This window comes from Taeniopygia guttata, chromosome 11 (assembly GCF_048771995.1).
Source record: "Taeniopygia guttata chromosome 11, bTaeGut7.mat, whole genome shotgun sequence".
NCBI lineage: Eukaryota > Metazoa > Chordata > Aves > Passeriformes > Estrildidae > Taeniopygia > Taeniopygia guttata.
Window position 1 is genome coordinate 15333186 of NC_133036.1, and position 19315 is coordinate 15352500.

At 40.4% G+C, this 19315-nt stretch overlaps 1 protein-coding gene across 7 annotated transcripts in view; it reads right to left on the reverse strand.

The window, feature by feature from the left end:
• Window positions 1-1144: 1144 nt before the first annotated feature.
• Window positions 1145-19315, reverse strand: part of TSHZ3 (teashirt zinc finger homeobox 3) — a 92940-nt gene continuing 74769 nt past the window's right edge. For all 7 annotated transcript variants that reach the window (XM_072934568.1, XM_072934569.1, XM_030282291.4 and 4 more), the window contains one exon: window positions 1145-6012. In XM_072934568.1, the coding sequence (XP_072790669.1) occupies window positions 2813-5839 (3027 nt within the window). In that variant the 5' untranslated portion in view covers window positions 5840-6012 and the 3' untranslated portion in view covers window positions 1145-2812. The remainder of the gene's footprint in view (window positions 6013-19315) is intronic.

A 19315-nucleotide genomic window follows, 5' to 3' on the forward strand; every position in this document is an offset into this window, starting at 1 on the left:
CAGCCAGGCTCCCTTTCCTCACTAAGTGAGGGACTCCTGGGATGGTACAGTCAACCAGTAAAACTGCTGTGATTTTATTGCTGGAATTTGATCTGAAGCCATAAACATTGACACACAAATGACCTTAAAATCAGACACAAGTGTGAGACAAAAGAGGAGGGAAAAAACCAAAGCCCTGATCCCATTCACTTGGTCCACTTAGCAGCATTTGCTGCAGAATGAACAGAACCTTCCAACACATTTTTGAGATATGGTACTGGCCTTTAACGTTACAGAGAAAGATGAAAAAATAGAAAGAAAGAAAGAAAGACATAAAGAAAACCAAAGATTTGATTACTTGCTTACTGGAAGACAGTGGATTTCTAAAAAAAGGAAGGAAACTGTACAATTGATATTGGAATAGTAGTTCTCACTCAGGATGCTGAAGTGCTGTAGTGGTGGATTTGGTTCCCATGTAACCACCTCTGGACTCAATTCACCTGACTGGCAACAGACATCACTTACACATGCATAGCAATATGGGTGTTTGGAGATGCAAATTGTTTTCAAAGGTTTTGATGGGATGGCCTGTCAACACCAGCAGAAGCCTGTCATTATCCTATAAATGCTCCAGATTGTTTGCTTTCCTTTGGCCTGTGTTTATTCACCTCCTCTCCCCCTCTCCACCTGCCAGGAATAGGGAATGCTGTCCGGGAGCAGACGGACAGAACAGGACTCACTTCAAAACCACAAAGTTGGAGTCCCTGGTCTCAGGTTCCTTCTCCTGTCCTTTGGAAATGCTGGGTAGGTGGAAAGGGATTCTCGAGCTGTGGAACCCCTTGGTCAGACTCTGCTCAGTGCATTCAGGAGGAAGGCGGGGGAGCAGCGGTGCCTGCCTGGGTCTGAACTCACAGCAAAACACCCATTTGCTTTGCCATGCACTGCTGCTAACCCCCCTCTCCACAGCCAGCCTTACCTGGTGCTTAAAAGGGAGTTATAATGCTCATTTATCTCTTCGGGGGGGGAAAAACTCCGTTAATGCAGCCTTTGAATAAGTGCTACCCTGCTCTTTAAATGCTAAAGTTCACTAAAACTCCAGTGATTTATGTGCAGCTTTTGACTGCCAGCACCTGGCAGATGAAGAAACCTACTCAAGCTTCAGTCATAAACAGATAGCATACAATTTAATTTTAATGTGCTCGTTAGTCGTAGCACATTTCAGACATAATTGTGAACGCAACACAAAATTATAGCAAAAAGACAATTTTAATGCTGCTGTAGAAAAAAAGGTTATATGAAGAGTCATATAATGGTGCTTCATTGTCAACAACAAAACAGGGCACAGAGTGCATTACAGTGTCTGTGCTGTTTACATGCCAATATTTTATACATAGATTCTCATATGGTGTCAGCTGTCAGTTACTTCTGCAAATTAACTGCCAAAAATGGAGACGAACAGAATCACTTAGTGTGCTGGTAACCACGGGTTACCTTTCATATGCCTAAAGATAAAGCTGCAGTATGGAATCTTGGGAGAATAATTAGGCAGAACAAAACAGAAAGTTACCAATTGAAATAAAAAGGCATTCTACAATAGGAAATAACAACCAAGAGCGCTTATAAATAAGTAAAAGAGGTTATATCACAGAATGCCTCATAACTTTTTAAGCAAAGTATTACAGTACAAACATTTTAAAGGCTTTATCAATGTTTAGGAAATACAGTACAAGTTTTTCAAATAGATTTAACCCTTTGAGCACTGAGTTTATTTTGAATTTCTCTTTTTATTTTATTTTTATTTTTTTTTTACTAATAAATACCTTTAAAAGTCATGTTGTGCAAAACAGTTAGAATGTATGCCAGGAATGCAGTCCGTGGCTTCTGTTTCTTCAGACAATTAAAAAAAAAAACAAAAACAAAACAAAAAACCAAACAAATGATTGCAACACTAATAAATATGTATAATTTAAACATGAACCTCTCTTAATATAGATGTACTGTATAGCAAAACAAAGCAAAACATACTTTGCTTTAAGAATAATGTTTCTGAATACTTTATAAATGTTATCTGTGGTATCTTTTATCACATAATTTACAATGTTTGATTGTTAAAGGAAAAATCATTAGATCTAAAAAAAAATGAAATATACACTATATATAGGTACAGTTTATACCTGGGGCTTATCAGGTACAAACCCCGCTGCTAAAAATGCTGAAAAAAAAGAAAATGGCATTAACCACAATCACATTTTCCATAAGAGATTTTGAAATCTATACAATATATACATCTATGTTTCAATGTGAAAATTATATTTTTAAATTTCAAGGTGTGAGACACCTCTGCATAAATGGAGGTTCATATTAGTAATCAGAACTAAGCTAGTAAGGGTCTAAAAAAAAAGCATATCCTTACATTTTTACCAAATTAATGCAAAAGTGCTTCAAAGTACTCAGAGGGCTAAAGATTATAGGGTGAGAAATACCAGCACACTTAGGTCACATGAAAAAGTGCACCAGAATTAGTTATAAATGCTTAATTAAACTGTCTGTTAATGCATGCAGCTTGATGCATCAGAGGGATGCACAGCAACTAAATCCAATTTACACAAAGTTCCAAACACTTACCACTGCATTTTAACCTTCATATTTTACCAGTAACAACAGCTGATTATGCACCTCTATTTAAACACTGTACAGTTATACAAAACAGTTCAGCCCAGAGCGACTCTGGAGTTAAAATAAGAACATGTGCCAAGAACTAAACAGTAGCTTTAAGGCGTCTTTGACAGTTTTCCTCAAAGCAAATTACAGTTATTTTAATCAAAAGCAAATGCTACTGCTTCTCTAACTCCGAAACGTACAGAAGATGATCCTCTGGTGACTTCCCATGTGTTTTACTAAGATGAAGTTTAACAGCATGCTTGCTTGCAAAAGTCCTGTTACAAAGTTTGCACTGGTAAGAAGTTCCGATATCTTCCTCTGGAGAGGACGTCACCAGTTTTTCAGATGGTGACTTTGCTTGTGCTATCTGATTGTTAATCTGTTCACTGGACAGTTTGGACAAGTCTCTTAACCTGAAACCCAGATGCGATTCAAGATGACTGATATAAGTTGAAGGAGTTCTGATCTGTGAAGCACAGTCATTACAAAAGAACACTGGGTGTCCAGTGTCCAAATTTTTAAGGAACTTAGTTCCCCCCGTCCTTCGGAGCTGGTATTTCACATTGGCCAGCCAGTGGCTAATTGTGGTCATTGAGAGTCCCGTAAACCTGGAAATGTGCATTCTTTCTTGAGGGCTCAAGTCTGACATGATGTATTTCCCCTCTGAAGTCTGCCGTAAGCTGGCTGCAAACTGGGCCTGCAATATGAGCAAGTGCTGAGGGTTCCAGTTAGACTGACGTCCCTTCCTTTTCTGAGCTGGTGTACTCTCTTCTGGTTCCTCTATTGTGGTACCGTCAATGTCAGATTTCTCAGATATGCTGGAAGGTGTGGAAGATTTTGATGTGTGACTTTCTGTCAGGTTCTTCAGCATATCAGATATATCTGACAAGGCATTCTCGCGTAGCGGCGAGTTTGACATGAATGACACGACTGCAGATGTCTTTGCTGTTGTCACTGTAGATGAAGAAGATGCAGAAGATGTCGATGTGGATGACAAAAGCGCTGAACCCAAAGAGCAGCTTTTGTCACTCTTGCCTTTCGTCAAATCTATGGGTTGGTCATTGTTGACATGATAAAAATAACGGTCTAAGTGGTCTGATTTTTTGGACTGTAGAGGTGGGGTGGCCACTGCAGCCTTTTCTGCCAAACTGTTGCTCATTTTAAAAAGCATGCTCATTGGATCCAGAGCGGGCAAAGATGGCTTTGCTGCCTTGCCAAGGTGAATGTTCATGACAGATTGCAGTGCACTTAATGGATTTACAAATGGCTGTTCGGGAGGGTGGTCAGTGATGATGGCTGTGCTGCTACTTAAAGAACCTACAATGGATTTCACAGGCTCTTTCCCATTTTCCACAGGTTCTGCAGTTGGGCTATCTTTGCAACAGTCTCTCTGAGGAACTGGGCTGTTCTGCTGGCTTTTAAAGTTACCATCACTGGGGGGCTCCATCTTAAGGGGTTCACTGACTTCACTGCTGCACGGCGAAGGTGTCGCACGCTTCAGTGGAGAGAGCTTTCCTTCGGGCTCTTTCATCTTCTCCTCCACTTTAGCCACCTTCTCAGTGACCTTCTTTACCAATTCTTCCATGGCATGAAAGTTTGTTTTTGGCACAGGTGAGGTCTGACTGCTGGGCGGAGACACTAAGGGCTGGTTTTTAGTTGGCGACACTAGTTCATTGTTTCCAAACATAGGTTTTAAGGGTGTACTCTTCCCAGATGAGCCCAACGACAGCTTCATCATATTAGGCAGCTGGTAGGCAGCATGAATGCTGGGGTAGCCACCCCAGCTCGGTGTGCCATTCTGAGCTTTGTTTATAGCTGATGTAACTGTGTTTTCTAAAGACTTCAGTATATCTAATCCCCCCTTAGGGCTCTCTTCTAGGTCATTTTCAGTCAAGTAATGGTATTTTGAGGAGATATCATACTTCTCCTCATCTTCACTTGACTTCTCTTTGTCTTTCATTTTGTCATCAGCAATGACTCTTTCCTTATCTACTTCTTTTTTAATCTCAACATTTAATTTAGGGGAAACACTAGAAGGTGTGTTGGAAGGAGATGTAAAGGTGGTGGCAGCTAGTGGCACAGACTGGACCTTCTCATCTACTAAGGACGTTATTGTCGGTGTGGCTGGGGCTTCTATAATTGGCTTCCCTTTTTTCATGGCAGAGTTAGTGACTTTGATAAAATGTCCTGTCACCATCATATGAGCCGTGAGCTCCTGCAGGGTGTCATGTGAACTTCCACACTCCATGCACTTCAGAATTTGAGATTTCCTCGCCTCAAAGTGCCAGGCATAGCTGGCACCGTTCTGGTGACCGTAGCGGTTATTTGGCGTAATGTAGGGATTGGAATTCTTTTGAAGTGCATCGTTACTATCTGAGATAGTGGCTTTTGGTGTCCCAGCCGTGGAGTCTGGAGAACTTGGAAGTTCAAGCTCCAGTGATGCTTTCTTTCTAGTAGCTGGGATAATTTTTGCTGCTACAGGTGTAACAGGTTCCTTCAGAGGCACTTTTTGGTAGTGTTTTGTTTTGATCATATGAACACTCAAATCCTGAAGAGATTCAAATGAATGACCACAGTACATACACTTTAGCACTTTCTGGGCATCTTCTTTCCCTTCCATTTCAAGCAAAGAACGTTTGCGTGGTTTGGACCATCTTTTGGGGTTATTGTTATCTGTTTCATGGTTGTCATCTCGATAATGTCCTGTTTCATTCATGTGCACTGTTAATTCTACTAAAGTATCGTAGGCAGCACTGCAGTCTTTACAGCGGAATTTACTGGCTCCAGTGAATATAGAGCCATAGAGCTTACTGCTCTGTCTGTACAGCTGCACTGTGCTAAAAAGGCTCGGTTCTGGCAGAATTCTGCTCTGAGAAACTTGCTGCAGTGTTTTGGCCATCGCAGTCTGGTGCCAGTCGAAGCTGCCACTTCCACAACTGCTGCTGCTGCTGCTGCTACTGCTGCTGCTACCGTTGTTTTTTTCTGAAATTGGCTGGTGAAGGTTCAAATTGAGATTGGACCAGTAGGAATTGGAGAGGAAGTTATTATACACGGCCTTCATTTGTTCTAAACTATCAGACACCGTAGAGTCTTCCAGTGGTATGGAAACCTCCTTGCTCTCTTCCTCATTTTTAATGGAGCTGCTCTCAAAGTCTGCCATGCGGTCACTTGTCTCACTGATGTGGGACTCACTGTCCATTTCATGGCTAGAGAACTCAGCTGCTGGAGAGTTTTGGTAGCTTTGGCAGTTCTTACTGAAGTCTTTTTCTGGACATGCATATTTTGCTGAAGGCTCCCCATCAACTGCATTTTCATCAGGTTCCACATCTTCTTCCACCAGCGCTGCTGCTTTTAGTTCGTCTGAAACATAGGCTATTGTGAAGAGAAGAAAATACAAGTTAGTTTCTGCTCATCATACTTTTGTTTTAGCCAAAGAAGTGTACTTATTTGTAAAATTAAACAGTTAAAAATTAGTGTTTCTTCAGAGCAAGAAAAAAAAAATCTGCTCTTCAAACATAATTTGCCACCTTATTCTTCTCAAGGGGCAACAGCTTGAAATTAAAACTAAATTTGAAATTAATGAAGCACATTCTGGAGGTGGCATTCATTTCTAAAGTAATAAATTACTTGTATCAACCTCAGAGACAGCAGTTCCTGTCTGTCAATTAATATGTCTTATGCTTCTCCTACCCCTAATGCATTTCTTAACAGACAGATTCACAATTTAAATTAAGCAAGCATTTTTTGCTCATTACAGTTTTGAGACTCAATCTTTAATAAATATAGAGCACAACAAACATCAAGAATTTCTACAAAGTAAAAAAAAATTGCCAGTTAAAATAAATTTTAAAAATCAGATTTTTTAAAGTTATCATTATTAGTCATGCCACATTTTAGAAGAGATGCAAATTAAATGCAAGTGATGTAACCTCTGGAAACAACTAATTCAAAGCAACTTGAGGCTATTCTTTATGGGTGCAACAAATGTCCCATTCCTATTTAAACACAACTTCCTCAACAAGAAAGCCCATGCAGAATTATATCAGGAGCTAGTTCAATGAAATTGGTATGCTGCACTCATTCTTGCTGTATAAATATATACAAGACCTTCCAGTGGACCTTACAAATGTCAAAGTGTTTGCTCTTTAGACTACTTTGTCAATATTTACTCAGCATAAGCTACATGGACACCCAACAGGGATCCTGTCTTTTTTTCCCCTCAAGTAATGCAACTGGTGATGTAAATCTAAGATACTCTTCTTGAATAGGACAGTTGGCAACTGACAGCAAATATTTTTTTTTCCCATGGTGCTTCTGTGCTCCTGTTTTACATATACTATGTCTACCTAAGTTTTCCCTTTAAGCAAGAAAATTATGGAAACATTAAAAAAAGGAATCATTAACTAATCAAATTTATCTAGTTCTATGTAATGCATTAATTTGGAGGAAAGCAAAAATAGAATATGACTCTCTTCAGTGGAATTTAAAATCTCTCACAAAGATAATTATAAACTGAAAAAAGTCACATTTTCAGTACTCTCTGTGGTTAAAGACACCTGACATTTGACCTTCTCTGAAACACATCTGGAAAATGTAGGTTATTTGTATTTTGAACAACCTATAGCTTATTTCTTCAGGCAATAGTGCAGAGAAGATAGCAGTTTACACCCCAAAAGCCCTGTTTAACCAACAGACTGAAAAATGTAGAACACTAAAGTAGGTATCACACACACAATATTAAACCTTGCAAACTTCTTTCAGGGAAAATATGCTTAAATGTTATCAGAAAACCACAAGAGACAAAACAACTGTTAAAGTGACAATGAAATCAGGCTTTTAGTTTCACATGGAGTATTTCTTCGTTCAGTTAGGTAATGCAAAATATTCACTACTGTTCTTTCACATGGATGAATGGTAGCAAATCTTCTTCCAAGCATGTAAAGTTATAATGTGATCCTCAGAACACAAGTTAAACCTTTCAAATCATAAACATATCAAAAAAGAGCAACACATAATAATGATCGATTATTTCAGTTCAGATCACTTCAATGCAGAAAATTCAAGCAGCAAGGGTTCTGTTTTTAAAATTTGGGAGCACAGAGTTTGAAAGAATTAAGTTTAAAATTTTTAACATAAGATGTTTCAAAGGTGCTGATACAAAGATGAGACTTTGGAAATAATGAGATAGAGCTGTGCTGTTTTGCTCTTTTTTATGCTTTTTCAAAATATTTTGAAAAAAGTATTATTATTTTATGTATATCAAAGACTCAGTAGCAACTTAAAATAAGGTTCAGCTCTGTCTTGCAAATATTTGCAATAAAACCAATACACAGAATCGAAAAAGGTGGATTTTCAGAACTTTAGCACAGGAGACCAAAGCAGTTCAAATTATTCACTGAAGCTGAAAATTTTTGGATAACTACTGATAATGTGCAGACAACTGATTGTTAACTGCCTCTTTCTCAACCACACCAAATCCCACCGAATAAGGAAGGATGGAAGGAAGGAATCATAGCATGAAACCTCTAGTTTGGAAGCAAATATAGCCTTCTATTCCAGCCTTGTGGAAACAGATTTTCTTCTACAACTCCTGTTTCTTTTCCTCTGTTTTGAAACTGCATAATAATTTCCTTTTCACAAAGTAAAGAACACCCAAGGTTACCACCACACTACCTGCCCTAAAGAGCCCTCATTGACACCTGCAGGCTGGGTGCCACAGCAAGGCTCTCTGAGTGTACCTGTCTGTGGTTTCCTCTGGCTGCTGAGCACCTGTCTGAGCGTGTGCCACCCATTCCCAGCACCACATCACATTCCAAACCCAAGGGCTCCATCCCTGCACGCCATGGAAAGCCCTCCTTGGACCCATTGCTCACCAACACAACCAGAGGGCACAGAACCAACTCCCTAATTAGTGTGTTGTTCTTTACATTTTTATTTCTCTTTCTGCTGAAGTCTTATGAATTTTGTTTGAACTGAAAAGACTTGTCACATTCACAGCTTTTTTAGAGAGTGACTTTTACATTACGGAAAACCTCCAGCATGCAGCTCATTTAAATGTAAATCTATTTACCTTTCATGCTTTCTTTGCCCTTTTCACCAACTATCAAGCATATTTGCGTGTTAACCAGGAGCTGCCTCCTCTATAGCTGTTCTCCTTCCTAAGCTCAAGTTGTGAAGCCAACTTGTGACATCAGTCTTTGATCCAGAAATGCAGGAAATGAGGCACAAACGACAGTGTGGAATTTAACCCAGCAATCTGCAACTTTGAAAAAATGACGGTTCCAAGGGCTCCTTCTGCTCCTTCCCCTGCACACTGCAGAGAAGGGATGAAACCTGGCCTAGTGGAAGGGTCCCTGCCTCACCACACCTTGCTCAGGGGCAAGAAATGGTCAGTATGAGCACAGATGAAGGAATAGCCCCACTGCACCAGGAATAAGGACAAGGAGGCCCACAGCAATGACATTTCTTATTTGGTGAAGTACCTACAGGAAAAGCAAAGAGACTGTGAAAGGAGAGAATAAAATCAGGAGGAGATGGTAAAAGGGATTTCCACTGTGATTCACTGCCTGGAGGACAGACTGTTTATAAGAAGCACTCATCAGCTCATCCTTACATTACCCTATTATGAGAAAAAAAAAAAAAAAAAAAAAAAAGACAAAAAAAGACTAATAGTTCAATATTTTTCAAAAGTCTGAGGGGAAAAGAAACAACTTTAAAGGCAATTCTAGTAGCAGAAGTTAATAATAGTGGAAATGAAAGAAATTAGGCAGTTCTGGGGTTTGTTTTTTCCAGAGAAAAAGGACCAAAAAAAAAATCCCAGTTCTCAAAAAAGTGTTTAGTTTTCATCTCACAGGACACCATAACCCACAGGAAATTGCCTGCAAATTGAGCAGTGGTGTCACTGTGACACAGTATTTGACAAAAAGTGGAAAGCTGTTGCCTGGCGTGGCACTCAAGTTTCTAGAGAAGAGGATATCAAAGGGGTTCAGAAACACCTTGCAGGTACAACCATAGAGAGGTTGAGAAGAGACAGTTCCCTCATTAATATTTGTTGTAATTATTAACTGAAGTGCTAGGTAACAATGAAATTAACACATTTGATATCAATATATAACAGTAAGCTGTGGTATAATGCAATTCCTTTCCACACAAGAGGGAATTACCTTCATAACTGAGCTATGGATCATTTCTTTGCCAGTGGAAATAAATTGTGATCCATCACTGTCCAAAATGATCTACATATTGCATAGACAGTAATAAACTCATATACCTGGGTCTGCACAGACACCAGGGATGTGCTGCACGAGAGCAGAGAGGCACCAGAGCCCCCAGTGTCTCCAGAGGCACAGGGAGCCCGTGGAGCCAGAGCAGCTGTGCCTGCTGATGTCCTGGGCTCACCAGCTGCCACCCGACTGCCAGAGCTCCTCTTCAGCAGAACAGCAAAAACACTGAATGCTTGTCACTGAATTCACAGAATCACCAGGCTGGAAGAGATCATTGAGTCCAACCCAGCCCCAACACCTCAACTAAACCCTGGCACCCAGTGCCACATCCAGGCTCTGTTAAACACATCCAGGGATGGTGACTCCACCACCTCCCTGGGCAGCCACTCCAGAGCTTTATCACCCTTTCTTTAAAAAACTTTTTCCTAATATCCAACCTTGGTGCAGCTTAAGGCTGTATCCTCTGTTCTGTCAGTGCTGCCTGGAGAAAGAGCCCAACCCCACCTGGCCACAGCCACCTTTCAGGGAGTTATGGAGAGTGATAAAGTCACCTCTGAGTCTCCTTTTCTCCAGGCTTGTCATCCCCTCCATGGCAACACCCCCACAGTGAGTGGCTGGACACACACCTCCTTGAGATTGTTTGGAAATAAAAGACCACAACACTAAAGGTGTACTTTACTGTCCTCCAAAACCAAATTATATGCACAATTTTTCCCCCCTCATTTCCGGAAAAATACAGCTGAAACCATATATATTGGCTTGGACGTATCCAAATATTTCATTTCAATACTTTTGCAATTTCTTGTTTTAACTATATTTTTTCTTGCCAATTTTTTTTATTTTGTTTTAATTAGCTCACTGGGGGTATATTTAAACTAGTATATATGCTGTTTGCTTGAAAAGGAACAAAACATTCCAATTCTTCTCAGATGAAAAACTCTCAGCTACAAAAGTTTATCAAAACCACTCAGTCTCAGTTTCTTGGAAGTATTTTTGCTTTAAACAAATGGCTTTCTATAAAAAAAAAAATCATCTTTGCTATGCACCATTCAAAATCATCAAGTAATACTATGGGTCATCTTCCGAACCATTTAATTTTGAGTTCACTGGAAAAAGAAACTTCTTAAAGAACCTGAGCCCCTCTACATTTCACAGTTGAAAAACAAATAACAGCAGAATAGGATCAGGAGCAGAAATGCTCCTAATGCTTACAGGATTAATACTATATACCCAGTAAAAAAAGAAACCGGGGAAAAGAATCATATTAGGTTATAAAATGGAGCAGTGAGTAGGATTCTGCCAGAGAAAGTCCCTCTGCACCCTGACTCCCCATTCCATGGCACTGCACAAGGGGTGGCTCCTGTCACTGCCCCTGCTGCTGGCAGTGCACAGCCTTTTCCTAAATACTTGTCCCATTCTGTTTTAAATCAGATACCAGCCACTTAAGAAATTAACTGAATATTTTTAAAATATTTAAGTAATCTTTGAAAAAAAAACAGATTCCCCTGTTTTGGTGGGACCATTTGAAGTTAAGAGGCAGCTCAGTCTCAACACCAGTGCAGAGAAAGCCAAGAGAGGAACAGCGGCATGGAGATGATCTGACTGTGCCAATGAACCTTATTCACAAAATTATTGAGCAGAGGCAAGAGAAAACCAGCCTGGTGGATGGAGTCAATCAAAGACCTAATGCAAATGCAGGCATATAAAAGAATTACATTAGTCTGTTAGAAAACTCCCACTCCACAGGCCTTCCACTCACAGCAAGAAAGGCAAACATTTCACCCACAACATGAGCTATTTCTATACTGAGACTAACTGATAATTCCCATGTAACTGAAATTGTATTTGAGACTTCACTCCTTGGCAGAGATGCTGGCATATTCCTCATTAGGCAGTCAGGATGGGAGGCAGGAGTGACTGCCCTGCTTACAAGAGTGGCAAATGACAAGAGTCTCTAAACGGGCATGGCAATACTGATTACCCAGCACCTTGACAGGGACATTATTCCTGTTAGAAAGGTCAAAGGTTCTGTTTCATAGAGGCAAGACTGTCTATTATGGCAGAGAAATGTTATTTCCAAGTGAAGAGGTCAGCACTTCTCTCTCACGTCGGCTCAAGTCCCCCGTACCTTGCACCGGAGCGCGAGCCTACTGCAAGACGGATTATTCTGCCCACTGGCAAGGTCAAGAATATTAATTTTGAACATGTTAATTTGATGTGATGTGAATGATTAATGCTTGTTTAGCTGGATTTTTTTGTATGTTGATAAATCTGCAGCCTTTTCATGCCATGAGAGTGTAGGATTAAGTCGCTGGGAAGTGGTGTGGATGGAGGTGACACAGGATGCCAATCGAATGGGGTGCTATCATTAGGCACTAAAAACTTTGAAGAGTACTTTGTTTGTTCCTTCATGAAAATATTGCAGCTGTCTGCCACAAAGAGCTCAGAAACAGGCCAGAGGAAGCTAGCCAGCTGCTCTGATTCAGCATCCTGAACTGGTATTGCATTTGGAGAGACTTCAGAGAGGCCAAATCAACTGTAAGTGCTAAGAGATGAGAATTACATGGACAAGGACACACAGAGAAGAGATGATAACAAGGAATTAGTTTATATGCCATTACAGTCTGGGCCAGCTAAGCACAGAACAAAGCAATTTTACATCAGGCACCTTTTCCTTATGTCACTGTATTCCAAACTCCCCTGGGTTCTGTGTAGTTCAAAGGAAGGCACAGGACTCAGGTCTCCCATTCATTTTAGAGTTTCCAGTGCCACAAAAAAATGTGTCATACAGCCTACTCATAAATGAAGAGAGAAAACATTCAAAAAAACAATACAAATTCTGGTAAGGGAGACATTATTTCTTTCTGAAAGCAAATATTATTTAGATGTTTCTTAAATGACCAAGTGAAAACCTAACATTTATGTATTATCTCCTTCACTAAAAAAATAGCATACTGAAAAAACAGCATACCCTACTATATAAAATAATGGCTTAGAAGCAGCTTGAGCTTGGAACTATTGGAGAGCATAATTTAACTGAGGTGTTCAAGAGCTTCAATGAGTGCTTTATTTTTCACATCAGCCCTGTGGAAGAAACATTCTTATCCACAGTTTACAGCTGAAAACCTGGAAAGAAGCTAAAAATTAATTGTCTGCTGCTAGACAAGAAGACAACTGAAGGACCCTGTTACTCCTGTAGGCTAATATATATAATTCAGCTATTTACACAAAACATGGGAAGATTACTTAAGTTTGTTCTGTCCCTATGTTTCCTCACAGTGTGTTTATGTGAATACAATATATGTGTATAATTGAAAATAATTGCCAGCTTTCAGCTGAAACAATTATTTCACCCAGTGAAATACCCACAGGTGCATGTACTCAGCACAACCTGGAGCCTGTGGTTACAGATCTCCTCCGAGCCAAGCTGCTGGGATCCAGTAAATGCTGAACCTGCAGGCTGCCAGCAAACTTCTTTTCACAGTGGGGAAAATAGGGAAGTTTTCTGAAATATTGTCACAACTGTCCTCTGAAGAGCTCTCTGCTCCCAGCACACAGCAGGACTCAGGTACACTGTGATGCCCACTCTGCCAGACCTGTGCTGGAGATGGAGCATGATGGATCATGCCTCCCTCCTCTAAAACTGCACCCTGCTTTGATTTCTCCCTGGGGCCTAAACTCCCTGAATTCAACGTGCTCAGCAGGGTTTTTCTAAAAGCTGCTCAAATTACCCACCCTTGAAACACAGCACCACTGTTTTCTGATGTGGAGAAGAGCACCTGATCCCAACACACTGCAGTGTGCTCTTCTATGGGTAGGGTTGCACAAGGATTAGTCTGCAATCTGTCTCGCTCGAAGAGTTCACCTGCCACCTTCTACAAGAAGGGACCCAAACATTAAAAAGCCTTAGCTGAGAACCAAGGTCTGAGTTACTCTTAATGAACAAAATCATATTGATTTCTAGAGACTTTCTTCAGGTATCATTCTTGTACAGCCAGGAGTGAATGACAAGCTTAGAGAAACTTCGCAAGAACAAGAGTTCAGAGCCTTTCTCTTCAGGAAGAACAAACTTTTAAGGGGTTTGACCTAAATTTGTGGTCACACACACAATGCAACTGGCTGCCTAAAGCACCACAGCTGGGGAACTGTTTATGTTCCACTGTGTGCACCCATAGCTGGTTACCAGAAGCAAGGCAGGGTTGACAGTAATCCAGTGGAAAGGCTGAGAAAGTTTATGGACTGTCACAATGACAGAAGGACCTTCCTTGCTATGGTATTTTGTTGAATCCGTCTCCTTTCCCCTTTGCACTCTGGGGGAGTAGAGATTTGAACAGCTCCTATGGGCACGTGCCTGGAATTTCTGGCTGATCCTGCTGAAAAAGGAGAAAAAAACTTTCTTGGCCTCCATGCCACCATAAAACCAGCCTTTCACAAGCACCACTAGAACCAGACCAAGCAGGCAACTGAGCAGCAGAGACTGGGAGCGCCCAGTGGGAATTCTCAACTCGGTTTGATTCACTCCAGGCTCTCATGATCCCATTTCATCAACATCCCTGTAGTACCCTCCTCTGTAGTACCCTCCTCCACCTTCCCTGGGAAAGGCTGCTCTTCCTCCAGCTGCACTGAAGTTACAAACGAACACCATTCCAAGGAGCACGAAGTTCCCACTGTCCATGGGGCAGTTAAGGGTCAGCTACCCAGCCACAAAGGGGAAACACCACCAGGGATCAGGGAACCAGGCACAGACTGGTGAAGTACCAGCTCACAAGCAGCCTCAGTTTTTCAAAAATTTCACATAAACATCACAAATTCAATGACCAAGTGCATTACTAACAGGAAAAATCCCCACTTATATTTGCTGTATAAATTATTCAATGTAAATAAATGTGATCCACTCTTAAGTTAGACAAAAGTGGCTTTTCCTTGGTTTCCAAGGCAGTTGCTTGCTGTGCAGTACTACAGACTTGCTCGAGACCTACTACATGCAAGCACATATTTCAGTGGGAGCCACTGAAATAGGAGTTCAGCAGCAGAGAAAAAAGCTTCATGTTACACTTGACCCTAATTGTTCTTTGGACTCTGTAGATTTTTTGTAAGCACAGAATTACTATTTCCTCAAATGGACAAAAATATTTACCAGAACATTCAAAGAAAAAAAAATGTTTGTTTTGGGGGTTGTTTTCTCTTTTAGTTAAAAGTCTCTGTCAACATCCTGGCAAGATGAAGCCAAATTCTCTGTATGAATTGGTACCAAAACACAGAGTGACAAAATCTCTGCTTGATACCAGACATTTGGGTGGCATCTTTTAATCACTGAAAAGCACACAGGGCATTCCACAAACTAATACAAGATTCACAGCCAACTCTGGGATAAGCAGCCATGAGCATAGAAGTTCTCAATATGGCTCTAATAGCTCGTAATTATTATAATCCTTCACTAAGCAAACAGATGTTGTAAGGGAACTTCAGTTTCTTCATATGCAGTAATCAAACCATTCTGCTTCTGCCCTGCCTCTTCTCAGTAAATGCTTTGTATAGTGGAGTGGAAATAGCAAATGTAGTGACAAAATGACCATTTAATTGTCAAAGAAATCTGTTTCTGAACAAAACTGATGTTGTCATTTCTCTTCATGCACATTTCTCTCAGCCTTCTGATATGGTTTAGCCTTTTTTTACACCAAGAAAAAATCTTGCACCTTACTTTCTGTACTCTTCCCACATATTTGGTTGCTCTTAATTTGTCCACATCTTACAAGTTTTACAGTAACTAGAATTTGGTGCTGTATTTGTGTTTAGCTGTACTAATCATACACACACATCTCTGGAGCTGCCACCTTCGCTGCGAAATTTTTAAAAATCAAATTTTCACCTAAAACACTTCAGTACATTACAGTGAGTCATTCTACTTGGTGGTTTATTTGTAAATAATCATGCCTACTTAAGACATTCAAAATATACCAAGAAACCTTTAGCCTGGTCCTTCATTTTGTTGCAAACTTGCATCTCCCATTGAAGCCCATTCTACAGTAGTTTCAATAGCTATTTTGGCTGCAGTGCCTCCTTACAATAAACTCTATACATCTGTATGAATGGTATAGTAGAAATCCAAATGATTTCAATCACAATTTCAGCTATTGTGAACTTGTGCTTATAATGAAGTTCCTCTATTAAGAAAGGAGCTCAGTGTGGGCCAACAAAGCTTTGTGTCCTTTCACAGTTGCTATTCAGCCCTCATTTAAGAAAAACAACTATTGACTGCAATATGAATCTCAGGACTTGAAACAAGCAGAGATTCTCAGGATTACCTCTACAAGATGGCCCCAGCTTTTTTTTTTTTTTTTTGTATGTGGAGCAAAGAGAAGCACTGAATATTCATTTCACTCATTTGCTGCTATACTAACGTACACTGCTGTAAACGAGTCTCTATCTACCAGTACCTATTGAACAGAAGGGTATTTGAATAGGTGGGGTTTGCTGTAATGCCACACTAAGATAATGTACTAGAAACAAATGGTTCACTGATTCCTGAATAGAAAATTTGCTGGAAAACCCTGAGAACTAGGAGATGAGGGGGAGGGGATAAAAATGTCGCTTCAGAGCCACCAACCAAACTCCTGTCATTTTTAAAAGATGTTCCTGTGGCACAGTATGAATAGTTTATAGCCATGATTGTGAACATTCAATGTCATATAAGAAAAGACACTTGTCAAGAGCCTTTCCCTTACCAGCACCCTCATCATGACCTGTGTTAATGAAGTTAATTGAATTTAAGATCAATAATGGTTAATTATTGCAATTTGACATTCTGAGATAAATGGCTTTAAGACAGAGAAATGTGTGTGTATGTGAATTCTCTCCAAAGAAGGTGAACACATTACAGCCTAAGAGGGATCACACAGTCCTTCCATTGATCCTGGTACAATCTGATCGACCTAATCCTCTGATGAATGTGGGCTTTTCACAGCTACAAGTAAATGTTCTACAAGACTACTCTAACCCTTGTCACTGACCAAATCTATATGAGCTGTACACTAGAAATCTATTGAGATAGATTAAAGAACTGCTGTAGAAACAAGAGATGCTTCAATAAAGATGAAGGTTTATTATATCGACTATTAATGTTACATGCAGTATGTAATTATGAATGCTTATGGATCATAAGAGTTTAATTTTGGTCAGTCAGATGTAAATGATCATAACTGAACAATAGTATTAAAATTAAAAAGTAACGGATTAAAAAAATCCAACAAGCATGTTGAATTTGATTACTTAGGAGTGAATGCTCAGTAAGAGAGAGATTTTAAAATCATCCTTGAAATGTGCATGAAAATGCTCACAGACAGGTATTTATTTCACTCATCAACCTACTTCATTTAGGGTTTTTTAAGTTTACTTTCAAATAGTTCCTCAACAGGAAGACGTTTTTCAAACGTGTTAGTAATGATATTCTTACATGCATACTGAACAAGTTAAATGACCACTTACAAGATTTATAATGACAAAGTAAATGTCAAGGAAAAAGTATTACTGATTGCAGAGCACTGACAATAAAAAGCAGCTGAAGAGTTCTGTCAAAATGTAAGATTATGCAAAAACACTATTGAGAACACTGCTAATCATCTGCTCTTGTCAATTACTTGAAGAGTATCTGACAGCATATTTACATTAAACACATTTCAGGAGTGAAATCCTTAATGCTGTATCAGAATATTTTCATTATCATTAGAAATCCTTTAAAAGTCCTTTTGCAGCAGAGCATTGTAACAGCAATGATGTAATATCTCTCTCTGTATCAGGTAGGGGTTTCTATTTCATGCTATTATAGCTACATAATATTTGAAATAATATAACCAAAGACTAAATATACCTGTAAGATGGCAATCTATGTGTTCCTCTATTTGATGCAGGTATTTTCAACTAATAGCTTTGCAGGAGTTTCAAACTAAAGGCAAACTGATGATCTGTCTTTGTCTGGCCATTCTTTTAGCCCTTTACTACTCCTGTGACTGTATTTTGTCATGGCAAAGACATTATCAAGCAGACAAATTTTTCTAAATCTCTGATTGTGACTTGCAATTCAGCTGCTTTAGGAGGAGATACATTAGCTACTAATGCCTTTCACCTGCTTGAGAAACTTGTTTTAGTTATGTCTGTCTTATACTTCATGGAACCCTTCCTCCAAAATAGAGAAATAAATGAAATGTAATGAAAATGAAATGTTGATCCTTTCCATGCTTCAGCAGGCGTTACTAAAAAAGCACACATAACCCTGTTTGATGTGTAAAACAGTAAGCATGCATAAAAATGGACAGAGTGGATGCATGAGCTGCCTTTGAGGAGGAATTCATTTGGGCTTAGAAGAAAAAGAAGGAAAATAAGCCCAAATCACGACTTGCAGGATCAATTCATGGTTTTCCCACCACTTTAGTTGCACACACATACCTAAACTCAGTTTGCAAAAATAGGAGCAGAGGACTGATCCTCCCAATGCTTCTGAAGAACTGCAGATTTTCAGACAAAAACACCACTAAGTAGAACTTAAGCTGTCAGAAAGCCCAGGGTCTGGGTGAGGCTCTCTCCCGATTCAGACCATACAGGTAAGGGGCACCACTTGTCTCTCCCTCTTCAGTCAAGGACAAGGGTGAGTTCTGCACTCAGCCAGCACATCTGGGAGATCATTCAGTGTGTCAGGTGTGTCACCAGCACATTTGGGAGATCATTCAGTGTGTCAGGTGTGTCACTCCCACCCAGCCATGCACACACCTGCGGTGCTGGACGGCTGGGGAGGCACCAGCCAGCCTCCTGTCCTGCCCTTCCAGACCTGGGGAAGGCAGAGCCAGCTCTCTGGCCCTGCCCTGCCCCTGCCAGTTTGGCACACCCCAGCAGTGCCAGTCCCTGCGCCGTGCTGGGCACTGGGCACACCTGAACCCTGTCCAAGCTGCCAACAGAGATTCCTGCCTGCCTTCCAGACTGCCAGCATGCCTGGCCAGCTGCACTCAGACACCACCAGCAGGCACTGGGAAATCGTTTTTCCCTGTGTGTACCTAAGGTCCAGCCTCTCTCTGCTCTGTCAGTGTCCATGGAAAGCCTTCCACTCATTCCAAGCCTTCTCCAGGTTCTGAGGAAGGAGCCTACAGAGCAGTGCTCCAATGGGACAACCACAGCTTGGCTGAATCAAGAGAGTCTCTGTAAAATCATGTCTTTTTCATGCAAAATGCATCACTTTATGCAAGAGATGTGAGGATGTTTTTCTCCCCAAGTGAACAAGAAAAATCCTGATTCCCAAGACAAGAGCTAACTCTACGTGCCACGCTGCAGCCGCAATTGAGTTTTATTGTTGACCTGAAAACAGTGATTTCACTGGAAATGCTGACACAAACATGACTATTGCTGCTGATGATACGCATCTCACATACGCTGAATCGAAGGGATGTGGGAGGATATTTTAATTG